Source organism: Mus caroli, unplaced genomic scaffold (assembly GCF_978045245.1).
Source record: "Mus caroli unplaced genomic scaffold, Mus_caroli_1 scaffold_2, whole genome shotgun sequence".
NCBI lineage: Eukaryota > Metazoa > Chordata > Mammalia > Rodentia > Muridae > Mus > Mus caroli.
The window spans coordinates 111,953,437-111,967,046 of record NW_028227257.1 but is presented as its reverse complement, the minus strand read 5'-3'; the positions used below and the strand labels follow the sequence as shown (position 1 = coordinate 111,967,046).

General features: G+C 38.1%; 1 protein-coding gene across 1 annotated transcript in view; it reads left to right on the top strand.

The window, feature by feature from the left end:
* Positions 1-13,610, top strand: part of LOC110289830 (uncharacterized) — a 153,161-nt gene that overhangs the window by 14,578 nt on the left and 124,973 nt on the right. The window contains exons 11-13 of the mRNA XM_085834804.1: positions 2,371-2,467; positions 6,875-6,939; positions 11,858-11,963. Coding sequence (XP_085690930.1) covers positions 2,371-2,467; positions 6,875-6,939; positions 11,858-11,963 — 268 coding nt within the window. The remainder of the gene's footprint in view (positions 1-2,370; positions 2,468-6,874; positions 6,940-11,857; positions 11,964-13,610) is intronic.

The window sequence follows — 13,610 nt, the reverse complement described above, 5'->3', positions numbered from 1 at the left end:
TGGGAACATCAGAAGCTACAGCCTTCTGACATTTGTCAGAATCAAACAGGCTTCTAAGGGAGAATACAATAAAATAACACAAAACAAAAATTAACACATTGAAATTACATAAACCAAGCAATCAGAAAGAAAAGAGTCCAAGATAAGACACAAGAAACAGAGGCTCACATAGTCATTAAACACTAACCTGAAAACCATAATGTATGTGCAAATGACCTGAGCAGACCTATGCAGGCCTCAATCTCTGTGGTTCATACATGTATTGATCCTGTCCCTCCATCCCATCTGACTGTTACACTGTTTCTGGCTCCTCTTCTGCCAAATTCCCTGAGGCCTGAGAGGATTTGATGGAAAGATCCCATTTAGGGCTGTGTGTTTCCAGGTCTTTCAGTCTTTACATTTTGTCTGGCTATGAATCTCTGTGTTTGTTCCCATCTGCTGCAGGAGGAAGCTTCTCTGATGATGGCTGGGCCAAGCACTGATCTATGAGTAAAAGCAGAATGTCATTAGGAATCAGTTTATTGATACTTAAAAAAAAAAAAAATACAGCACCGTAGTGTTTGGTTTTACTCTAGATTCCTAGGCTATCTAATTCTTGGTTTTTGGACATTCAAGCAGTGTTGGGTCTGGATTCTATCTCTTGGAGTAAGCTTTAAGTCAAATCAGATATTGATTGTTTATTCCCACAAGATTTGTACCACCATTACACTGGTGTATCTTTCAAGCAGGACACTATTGTTGATGAAATGGTTTGTGGCTAGGTTGGTGTTTGCATTTCTCCTTTGATAGCTTGCAGAATACCTTTCTGTACCAAGCATGCTAGAATTTATGAGTGAAGATTTTATGTAGGCACCAGCCAAACGCCTTCATGTTCAATAGCTTGTATAGCTGTTGTTTTCATCAATAAAGCCTTGGACATACAAATATGTAAAGTGACGATTCTTATTTAACACTTTGGTCTATTGAAATAGCATTGGAAAATAAAATAACAGGTTAGATTATTCTATCTAATACTGGATCACAGTTTGATTCAGTACTTACACAAATACTTTAGTTCATTATAATGAGAATATTCTGAGAATCTTCTTGTATTTAAAAGTAAACATCACCTTTGAAAATTGCCTAAATATCTATATATCTATATGTCTCTCTACATAAACTTCATGACATACTAAAGAGTTCATGACATACTAAAGAGTTAAGATCCAAATATAGTCTCATGAATAAGCAGATAATCAAATCACTTCTCAGTCTATATCGTCTTTTCAAAGTACCATCTTTTTTAAAGTATTAACAGATTAATTTTGTTCTGTATCCATCCATCCATCCATCCATCCATCCATCCATCCATCCATCCCTTGTACTAATGAGAGTGAATTTCAGTTTTCTGTGCTTACAAATATCCACTTATTCTTCTGGGAGGTGATTGTTGAATTTGGTACTCTGAAGTATCTTCCTGCTCACAACTTCATTTCTTTGTCATTGGCATTACCAAGTGACATTCATTAATGAGGTACAAGAAAGCACAACCTCTAAATATTAAATACAGGAAGCCTGTAAAAATAAAGGGTCTTGTGCATTTTTATGTAATATATCATAAATATAGAATAAGTGGATGGAATTGGACAGGTGTTGAAATTTGAATTTAAAAAGAAGAGGCCATGAAACAAGGTCATACCAGAGTATTGATTTCACATGACCATGTTAGCACCAATTCCTCCATCAATGAAAAGGGAATATGATTTAATTTAGAGGTTTGACATGAGATTTAATATGGTAGTATACATTTTAACTTTTGTTATCATTTTTATTGTAAGGCTAAGGTGACCATGCTATGTTACCACCAGGATATCGAAGGAGACACATTTTTATTTTCTTATTTTTTTAATGACGATAGTTAGTTTTTCTGAATCTTTGTTTTTGGTTGTATAATGCTCCTAATTGTATTCATGTCTGAGTTGTTTTGTTATAAGTGGGAGTTGAACACATTTGTGGTGGTGACTTCAATTTGAAAATAATGTAAACTAATTTGGGCATTTATTTTCATAATAAATAAGGAATAGTTTCTTATGTGGACATATGCAATACCATAGTCATTCATTCCCACAATTACTAACAAATAATCAAATCATTCCTAATTGACATATATTTAAAACCACTCTTGGTTTTATCACAGTGTTTTGCTGGGCTTCCATGTTGGTTTTCATTGTTAGTGACCATGTGAAGATGAAAGTTACTTGGTTTAGATATGCAGCCTGCTTCAATGACAAGATTCCAATACCTACTCTCCTCAGCTGTCATATTCAGAGCTATAGAAGGGAGAAAGTTATGCTTTGCCACTGATATTTTTAAATATTAATTTTTAAACAGACTTTCTCAGCTCCTCTGCCACAGAGGGTAGATATGAGTCCTTTGACTAGAAGCAGAGATCATCCTGGAGAAAATATGGCAAGAGAAAAATCGAAAGGTAAATTCCATATTTTTATGAGCAACCTTTAAAGAAATGTTTATATAAACCAGGAAGGCTAATGCATGCTGGCACACAAATGTATTTACCTATGTCTCATACAGTAAGAAAATTGTAATAATGTGTATAATGCACTCTCTTGAGTGTGACACAACACAGCTGAAATTGCTAGATAGATGACAAAATGTCATAGTATCTTAGGAGTTGGTTCCAGGGAAATAGAAAGGATACATGTGATGAATTTCAGGAACTGTATTTAGTATAGGAAGTCACATAAACTGAGGAGGGTGTGTAAAGGTGTTTGTAAAATACTGAGAGTCTTTGAGAAATAAATGCAAGGATACAAAATTATTTAAAAAAATAAAAGATGCTTGTCTCTTAGTTCACCCTGCAGAGGCAACAGAAGCACACACATTCCCATGCCTCCTCTCTTCCTTCGTGGAACAGGATTATTCATTGTGGTTTGCCATCACACAGACCGGTGTGATGCTCCTAAGATAAAAGAAAACATAGGCAGTCATTTCTACAGAATTAGAAATGAATGCCTTACACTGAGCTTCAACTCAAAATAGTGCCATGTGCAATACCATATGAGAACGAGAGAGAGAGAGAGAGAGAGAGAGAGAGAGAGAGAGAGAGAGAGAGAGAGAGAGAGAAACACAGGGTGAGTTGTGAGAGGGTCAGATCCACTAAGGTAAAATCAAATATTTACTTGGAAATATATGATATCTTCTTCAACTTTAATGTTGTAGACATGTAGTCAAAAAGATTTTTAAAGGGTAAATTGAGATTAATCAAATTATGAAAGTGATTGCCTATTGATCACAGATTCTCAAATTGGTTGAATCACCATGACAAAATTGACATTGGAAATTAGCAGCTCTGGAATTCTGTATTTGCCACTGATTAATCAATAGACCTGTCAGCAAGTAAATAGTTTCTGAGGCAGTCACCTATAATCTCTGTAAAGAATCATTGGGTGGCTGTGTGATACATCACAACGAAAGGAAAGACAAATGTTCCAAAGTGAGAAAGAATAGAATATTTTAATTTCCTATTGGGGTCAGCCTATTAATTGTCCATGATATAATGTATTCTGTTGTTCTGATTGCATCAACCCAAACTTAATCAGCACAATACAAGTATAAAGAGTGGGACAGGTGTTAACTCCTTGCAATACCAGATCCTGAGAGGTACAGACAAGAAGTTACTAAAAGTCACTGCCTCATTCTCTGCTCCACACTTTGTCTCTGCATCTCCTCCCATGGGTATTTTGTTCCCCCTTCTAAGAAGGACCAAAATATTCATACTTTAGTCTTCCTTCTTCTTGAGCTTCATTTGGTCTGTGACTTATATCTTGGTTATTCTGAGCTTCTGGGCTAATATCCGTTTATCAATGAGTGTATACCATATGTGTTCTTTTGCAATTGGGTTACCTCACTCAGGATGATATTTTCCAGTTCCATCCATTTGCCTAAGAATTTCATGAAGTTGTTGTTTTAATAGCTGAGTAGTACTCCATTGTGTAAATGTACCATATTTTCTGTATCCATTCCTCTGTTGAGGAACATCTGGGTTCTTTTCACCTTCTGGCGATTATAAATAAGGCTGCTAAGAACATTGTGGAGCATGTGTCCTTATTACATGTTGGAGCACCTTCTGGGTATATGCCCAGATATGGTATAGCTGGGTCCTCCAGTAGTACTATGTCCAATTTTCTAAGGAACCATCAAACTGATTTCCAGAGTGGTTATATCAGCTTGCAATCCCACCAGAAGTGGAGGAGTGTTCCTCTTTCTCCACATCCTCGCCATCATCTGGTGTCACCTGAATTTTTGATCTTAGCCATTCTGACTGGTGTGAGGTGGAATCTCAGGGTCATTTTGATTTACATTTCCCTGATAACTAAGGATGTTGAACGTTTCTTTAGGTGCTTTTCAGCTTTTCGGTATTCCTCAGTTGAGTCTTTTTCTTAGCTCTGTACCTCATTCTGCCCCATCTGGGGATCCATCCCATATACAGTCACCAAACCAGACACTATTGTGGATGCCAACAAGTGCTTGTTGCTGAAAGGAGTCTGATATAGCTGTCTCCTTAGAGGCTCTGACGGTGCTTGACAAATACAGAGGTGGATGCCCTCAACCAACCAATGGACTGAGCACAAGGTCCCCAGTGGAGGAGCTAGAGAAAGGACCAAAGGAGCTGAAGGAGCTTGCAGATCCATAGGTGGAACAACAATATGAACCAACCAGTATCCACGGAGCTCCCAGGGACTTATCCATCAACCAAATAGTACACATGGAGGGACCCATGGCTCTAGCTGCATATGTAGCAGAGATGGCCTTGTTGGACATCTATGGGAAGAGAGACTCTTGGTCCTGAAAAGATTTGGTGCCCCAGAGTAGGAGAATGCTAGGACAGGGAAGTGGGAGTGGGTGGGTTGGTGAGCAGGGGGAGAGGGGATGGGATAGGGGTTTTTGGGGAGGAAACCAAGAAAATGGATAACATTTGAAATGTAAATAAAGAAAGTCACTACTCAGCCAGTCTTGCCAGATCCAGACCAGTAAGAATCCCCATCTCAACAAACAAACTAGAAGTATATTTTCTGAGAACACCACAGGACATTGACTTTGAACACGCACACACACACACACACACACACACACACACACACACACACACAAACATCGACAAAGCAAAAGCTCTGAAGCCTCACTCATAGGTTTTGGGAAGCAGAAGGAAGTGCTAGAATTGTGAATTCATTACCAGGTTTTTTGACCAGGTTTTAGTCATTAAAACCTAATTATTCAAGTGCTACTACAAAAGCAACAAGCATTTTAAAACTGAGTACCACTTGATTATGTCATTGCTTCATTTAAAAAGATTCCTAAAAGACCAACACAATACATGAAACCAACTTCATTTTTTCAGGACAAGACAATTAAAGTATCCATTTCTAAAGTCAGAATTGCTGTAATGGGTTGAACTGCACCTACTTACATAGATCTGATGACTAAATGATAACACGTTTTATTTTATTTTTATTCATGCTGTCTGACTTAGTCATGGTTTCTATTGCTGCAATGAAACACCATGACAACAAAGCAAGTTGGGGAGGAAAGGGTTTGTTCAGCTTACATGTCCATATTGCTGTTCGTCACCAAAGGAAGTCAGAACTGGAATTGACACAGGTCAGGAACATTGAGGTAGAAGCTGATGCAAAGGCCATGGAGGTAATGTTACTTACTTACTGGCCTGTTTCTCCTGTCTTGCTCAGCCTGTTCACTAAGAGAACCCAAGACTACCAGCCCAGGGATAACACCACCCACAATGGGCTGGGTCCTCCCCCTTCATCACTAATTGAGAAAATGCCTTACAGCTGGATCCCATGGAGGCATTTCCTCAAGAGAGGCGCCTTTCTCTGTGATAACTCCAGTTAGTGTCAAGTGGACAAACAAAATCAGCTAGTACACTCTTTTCTGGGTCAGCATGGTTTAATCTGTGCATACTTTCTGTGCACACGTGAACAGTTGTGAGGAAGCCAATGTCAACCTCAGGTCTTGTCACATCTTGTTTGGGGGACAGTTTCTTTTACCAGAATATGGAGGTTTTTGTTTAAGCTAAGCTGGCTGGCCAGTGAGCCCAAGTCAGCCCCAAGGTCCCCAGTTGTCAGTGAGGACATCAGACGGCAGGATGACTCTAAAAAGAGCAAGGATGATGTCAAAAAGTGTACACAACCTTTTTGAGTGTATCTGTGCTCAGACATGGAGAAAGCAGTCATTTTTGATGATGAAAGTACTGTTGCTTAAACCTTTCTTTCCTCTTCCTCCTCTTGTGTATGCCACTTATGTGTGTATATGGGCATGCTATGGCTCTTGTGTGGAGGTCAGATGCCAAGCTGAGAAGTCAGTACTCTCCTTCCCTGGGACTGAAGTCAGGTGATTAGGCTGGGTGGCAAGTGTCTTTACGTGTTGAGCCATTTAGTCAGTCACAAGTGATTTCCTTTTTTTTTTTTTTTTGACAAAGAGAGCAGTTTACATTAAAGTTGAATGCTTTTTCTTAGCATCTGCACATTTAAGTTGAGTGAATACATTTCTGAGTGAATCTTTGAAATCATTATATTCCTTGTACTCAGAGCAAATTACAGTTGTACAAATTCCATGTACATGCATAATATGTATATATTTTCATTTATGTAAAAAGATGTTCTATCATTACAGGTGTCTCTCAAAAAATTACATCTTCAATAAAAGATTAATTGTAACTAAAAACATTTTATGGAAGGGATAAAAGTTTATTTTTATTTTAGCTAAGTTTGGACAGTATTTTCAAACGTGTTCATCCTATGTGTCATTTTGTTATATTTTATTGTATTTAAATATTCCTCTCCATCATTATTATTACCAGGCAACGAAGTGACACCCATAGAAAATCTCAGAAGGCATGAGAGCCATGAAAGTGTGGAGTCACTGGTATGTAAATATTAAAGGACCTTATTTAACATTTAATATGGATTTTGTTCATTTAGCTAATATAACATTTATTTATAACAAATAAAATTACATTCCTCATTATTCCACAATTTGTTTAATTAAGGAGTTCTTAAATCATCGTCATTGTTCAGATCAACCCAGAAGACTCCATATGATAATATAGAATGCAGGGCCACACAACTGCAGTGCCCTGTGAACGCATATGCATTTTTAGCATGGAGGCATGTTTGTGCTCACACATAAGTGTACCTTGCTGATTTATCTTCACTTAAGGGCTATAGATTGACAAATTTTATATAGTTACTACACTCTGCTATTAGTAGACATGCTGATGGTCTTAGTAAAGATGATTGATTCATCACACATCTAAGCAGATTTCATTTTTAGAAAACGTTTAGTATCCATGTGCCATTTTAAAATTCTGAATAGACTTGAGATGTTCTATGCTATGTTTCAAATGTTTTGACTTTGAACATACTATTATTATTTCCTATCTATTGCATGGTAGATATTAAATAGGTGATAACTCAAATTAGCACCCATGGCAGAGGTAGATGAGTGTATAGTAAGGTATAAACACTTATAGTTTAAATACATGCTTCACACAAATAAAGTAAAGGACCCTTTACTACCAAGACAGCCTGTAACTATAGTTGGTTGGACTTGGAGTGGGATCCCCTGTAGTTACAGTCAATTGTGTGTAATATTTAAGCTATACCCTAAAAACTGAGGTAATGTTAGCTTTACCAATGAATAGGAGAAAGGCCCACTTACCAGAATGCAGTGGGTCACATCTGCAACTCAGGTGTCTCTTCTAACTAGTGAGTGACCAAGAAGCAGGGATGGGATGAATATACTCAGTCATCTTCATACTCAGAAGGGACAGATAAAAAATTGTGCAGACGGGTTCCTGGTGCATGTCAGACACTGAATGAATTCTTGTGCTGCTTAGTAGGCTGGCCTCTCATTCCTCCCTCGACGTTCTCACGAGGTGGTGTTTATGTTGCATATCCTCTCTTATGTTCACAGAAATTTATCTAAATGTGGTCCAAAATAAAATTTATTTAATCCAACCTATTTTCTTATTGTTAATATTATTATCATGAGATATTAAGATTTTTCACTAAATTCTTTTTTTTAATTGGGTATTTATTTCATTTACATTTCCAATGCTATCCCAAAAGTCCCCCATACCCTCCCCCCCACTCCCCTACCCACCCACTCCCACTTCTTGGCCCTGGCGTTCCCCTGTACTGAGGCATATAAAGTTTGCATGTCCAATGGGCCTCTCTTTCCACTGACGGCAGACTAGGCCATCTTCTGATTCATATGCAGCTAGAGACACGAGCTCCGAAGGGGTATTGGTTAGTTCATATTGTTGTTCCACCTATAGGATTGCAGATCCCTTCAGCTCCTTGGTTACTTTCTCTAGCTCCTCCATTGGGGGCCCTGTGATCCATCCAATAGCTAACTGTGAGCATCCAATAGCTAACTGTGAGCATCCACTTCTGTTTGCCAGGCCCCGACATAGTCTCACAAGAGACAGCCATATGCAGGTCCTTCCAGCAAAATCTTGCTAGTGTATGCAATGGTGTCAGAATTTGGAAGCTGATTATGGGATGGATCCCCGGATATGGCAGTCTCTAGATGGTCCATCCTTTCGTCCCAGCTCCAAACTTTGTCTCTGTAACTCATTCCATGGGTGTTTTGATCCCAATTCTAACAAGGGGCAAAGTATCCACACTTTGGTCTTCGTTCTTCCCGAGCTTCATGTGATTCGCAAATTGTATCTTATATCTTGGGTATTCTAAATTTCTGGGCTAATATCCACTTATCAGTGAGTACATATCGTGTGAGTTCTTTTGTGATTGGGTTACCTCACTCAGGATGATACCCTCCAGGTCCATCCATTTGCCTAGGAATTTCATAAATTCATTCTTTTTAATAGCTGAGTAGTACTCCATTGTGTAAATGTATCACATTTTCTGTATCCATTCCTCTGTTGAGGGGCATCTGGGTTCTTTCCAGCTTCTGGCTATTATACATAAGGCTGCTATGAACATAGTGGAGCATGTGTCCTTCTTACCAGTTGGAACATCTTCTGGATATATGCGCAGCAGAGGTATTGTGGGATCCTCCGGTAGTGCTATGTCCAATTTTCTATTCCTTAGCTTAAATAAGCAATCTGCAATGGTGACCATATTGGCAGTGTGACAGACAATCTACTCTTTCACTAGCAAATGCCCTCTTTTTCTTCAACATAACATCATTAATAGAAACTATTCCAAGTCAGTCATACTCTATTACAGCCATTGTATGGTTAGGAATTCCTTTCTATCTGTAAATTTTGTAAGTGTGCTTTCATCTTTCAGGAAATTCAGTGAAGATTCTTGTCTTCCATAAATACATTTTTTGTTGACAACTTCTATGTATTTTCTTTCACAGCATCCATTACTCACCATGGTCATTACTAAATGACATTTCATAACCAAAGAAGCCCCTACAGATGCTTTGCTCCCCTAGGTGTTCTAAGTTCAAAGGGCCTGTTGACTTTGCATGGTGTCTGCATTGTTACACAGAAGAGATGTTAAATACTGATTTAAAAGAGTCTATGTTGACAAACAAGGCCTTGTTGAAGCCTCTGTTCTACCTGATCTCATTAGTACCAGATTCTCCTTCTATAAAGCAGAACTAGATTTCCATTTAAAATTCATCATGGGGAGTATATTTGCAATGTTATATACTAACACTAAAGTATTGACAATGAGGTTTTATTTTCAGGATAAGAAATGAGACCCAGATATTTTTTGTGTGTCCTGGAAATATCTTTAGATGTCTGTTGATCTTTATCTTTCATGGCAGCTCAATATTTATACTCATTTGTTAGTTACTTTGTTAAAGATAGGAATATAATTGTGTGCTCTACTTATTTTAATTTGAAAAAATATACCAATGTTCTTTGGAATATTCTCATAGTTGGAAGGAATTGTGTGTCTACATGTGTGAGTTCGGTTTTATTTTTATATATTGGTATAAATACTTTTAATCCTGTCTTACATTTTTGGTTGTGAGCCTAGCCTTTAACGGCTGAGCCATCTCTTTACCTATCTTAAATAAGATAGGGGACTAATATCCAATATATATAAAGAACTCAGGAAGGTGTACTCCAGAAAATCAAATAACCCCATTAAAAAATGGGGCTCAGAGCTAAACAAAGAATTCTCAACTGAGGAATACCGAATGGTTGAGAAACACCTGAAAAAATGTTCAACATCCTTAATCATCAGAGAAATGCAAATCAAGACAACCCTGAGATTCCATCTCACACCAGTCAGAATGGCTAAGATCAAAAATTCAGGTGACAGCAGATGCTGGCGAGGATGTGGAGAAAGAGGAACACTCCTCCTTTGTTGGTGGGATTGCAAGCTTGTACAACCACTCTGGAAATCAGTCTGGCGGTTCCTCAGAAAATTGGACATAGTACTACCGGAGGATCCCGCAATACCTCTCCTGGGCATATATCCAGAAGATGTCCCAACTGGTAAGAAGGACACCTGCTCCATTATGTTCATAGCAGCCTTATTTATAATAGCCAGAAGCTGGAAAGAACCCAGATGCCCCTCAACAGAGGAATGGATACAAAAAAATGTGGGACATTTACACAATGGAGTACTAATCAGCTATTAAAAAGAATGAATTTATGAAATTCCTAGGCAAGTGGTTCGACCTGGAGGGCATCATCCTGAGTGAGGTAACCCAATCACAAAAGAACTGAAATGATATGTACTCACTAATAAGTGGATATTACCCCAGAAACTTAGTATACCTGAGATATAAGAGACAATTTGTAAAACACATGAAACTGAAGAAGAACGAAGACCAAAGTGTGGACACTTTGCCCCTTCTTAGAATTGGAAACAATCACCCATGGAAGGAGTTACAGAGACAAAATTTGGAGCTGAGACAAAAGGATGGAACATATAGAGACTGCCATATCCAGGGATCCATCCCATAATTAGCCTCCAAACGATGACACCATTGCATACACTAGCGAGATTTTGCTGCAAGGACCCTGATATAGCTGTCTCCTGTGAGACTAGGCCGGGGCCTAGCAAACACAGAAGTGGATGCTCACAGTCAGCTAGTGGATGGATCACAGGGCTCCCAATGGAGGAGCTAGAGAAAGTATCCAAGGAGTTATAGAGATCTGCAACCCTGTAGGTGCAACAACATTATGAACTAACCAGTACCCCGGAGCTCTTGACTCTAGCTGCATATGTATCAAAAGATGGCCTAGTCGGCCATCACTGGAAAGAGAGGCCCCTTGGACATGCAAACTTTATATGCCCCAGTACAGGGGAACGCCAGGGCCAAAAAGTGGGAATGGGTGGGTAGGGGAGTGGGTGGGAGGGTATGGGGAACTTTTGGGATAGCTTTGGAAATGTAATTGAGGAAAATGCATAATAAAAAAAATTTTAAAAAAAGAACTGGCCATCACTAAATCATGTGCTTCTATAACTGTCTTTACACTTGGTAGGAAAGGGGACATTTTATCATCCTGTTTGATAGGCACTGAGGATATTAAAGATCCTTTTGCTCATTTAAAAAACTAATCCTGTCTTACACACTACCATATGAATTTCACACTACCATATATTTGATACGTACTACTACTCTTTTTAGATAACTAACTGGTTTTCATTTGATGTTCTTGTTTTGTATGGTCCAAAAGAAGTCCAAAGCTGGAACTGATAGAAATGTATTTTAACAGTTTCATACAAGTGGCATGCAGTAGAATAACATCTTTCCTTAATTTCCAGTCTTTACTTTTAAAATGAGAGGCTGTAGTTTCTTGGAAGGTAAGATGACATTTCGTGGAACTCATTTTTCTTGTTAGTCTTCTTGGTCTGTGTCTGAGCATCCTCCTCTGGAACAAGATGTGGGTCATTTGTCAGAGACTGCAGATCCTGGAAGAGAAAATACCAGAAATGGTGAAATGAAAGGTATGAATTATATTTTATGAGCAGCCTTTGATGGGATATGTATTTAAATCATGACAACAGTATTTTGCAATAGACATTTTTACTTATTAATTATATAGTAAGTCAAATGAGAAGCTAAATGGTAATAAGATTGATATCTGCTCCTGGCTTAGCGAATCCTGCAATTGATTGTGCCAGTAATGTAGCAGGATTTTTGAATAAGTTATAAGGAATGGTACTACCAGAGGCGTGGTTAGACATAGTGAATACAGAGGAGACAGAGAAATGAGAGGAGGGGGAGTTTGGGGTACATTAACAGAAACTAGGGAAGGGGTGTGTAATATGGTTAGGAATGCTTCCCTTGGGTTCCTAGCTTCCAAAAATGGTACCCATCCGGTGGCACTGTCTGGAAATGCTGCCCCTCTCCTGTAGGTGAGACCATTAGAAAAAGTGGGTCACTGGAGATGGGTTGTATTGTTTTCTGGCCCAGCAATACTTGCTTCCACAGTTTGCTTGCTGACTCTGGGTCCCATGTGGCTCTCTGTCCTCATGCCTACATTTCTTCTCTGCCAGGGGGACGAAGAGCCTAAAGCCAAAATTCTAACTGCTTCTTCTGTCAAACTGCATCTTGTTATGCATTATGTTCCACCATGAACAGTTTAGCTAACGTGCAGAGGAGTGTTTGAAAAGAACAAAAATCTTTTAAAACTAATGATGGCACAATGAAAGTGGTTGAAGAAGAAAATATTATTCTAAGATGTAACTGGGTATTCAAAGTACAAAAGAGAATTCTATCATTTCTTTCTTCCTTAGGATGGTGAGGACATTATATATCATAGTGGTCCACCATGAGCACATATTTTCCTAATGCAAATAGAGACAAAGTTGTAAGTCAGTCATACATGAAAAGAAATCAATGTCACATAAAATGTTGGTCTTGGGATGATAAATAACTCAGAAGGAGAGAAATATAAGAAAACCCTAGGCTCATCTGTGCCATGCCAATGGAAGCCATAGCCAGTTCAAATAGCCACTCTGAAATTTGTCATTTCTTCTGTAGTTTTTGCAAGTATGACAAAGGAGTAAAAGGCTAGATTTTTGAAAGTTAAACTGGAGTTAGAGATTCAGGACTTAGAATATCAACAATAGATTTTTTTTTTCAATTTGGCAAATAATCTCTGGTGTATGTACCATGACAGAATTGACATGACTCAGCTGCTGTGTGGTTATGTGTTATCCTTGGTTGTAAAAGGTATCTAATCTATCATGCCTACTCTGAGAAGCAGTTATTAAATATTTTTACAGTGATCCACTGCTTACTAAGTAGATACACAACCAAAACAAAAGAAGGGCTTGCTTCTATTTCTAATGAACAGCTAATCTGCAAAGAGATGAAATAAAAAAAACAGTTTTAGTTTCTTTTATAGTCAGTATATAATTCTCTATGTAAGGAACAGAATAGATCCATATTTCTCATTGTATGATACAATGATACTACTGCTAAGTATAAAAGAAGAATGTGACATGTATAACAAAAATGAGCAGAATGAAGTCTATAATTCTAGAGATTATTTGAGTTTTAAGTGAGGTATTTCTATGTGAGGAATACAAACACTTGATTTTTGATAAAATTGGAATTTGTGTTTAGGAAATTCAAGAGCACTTCCT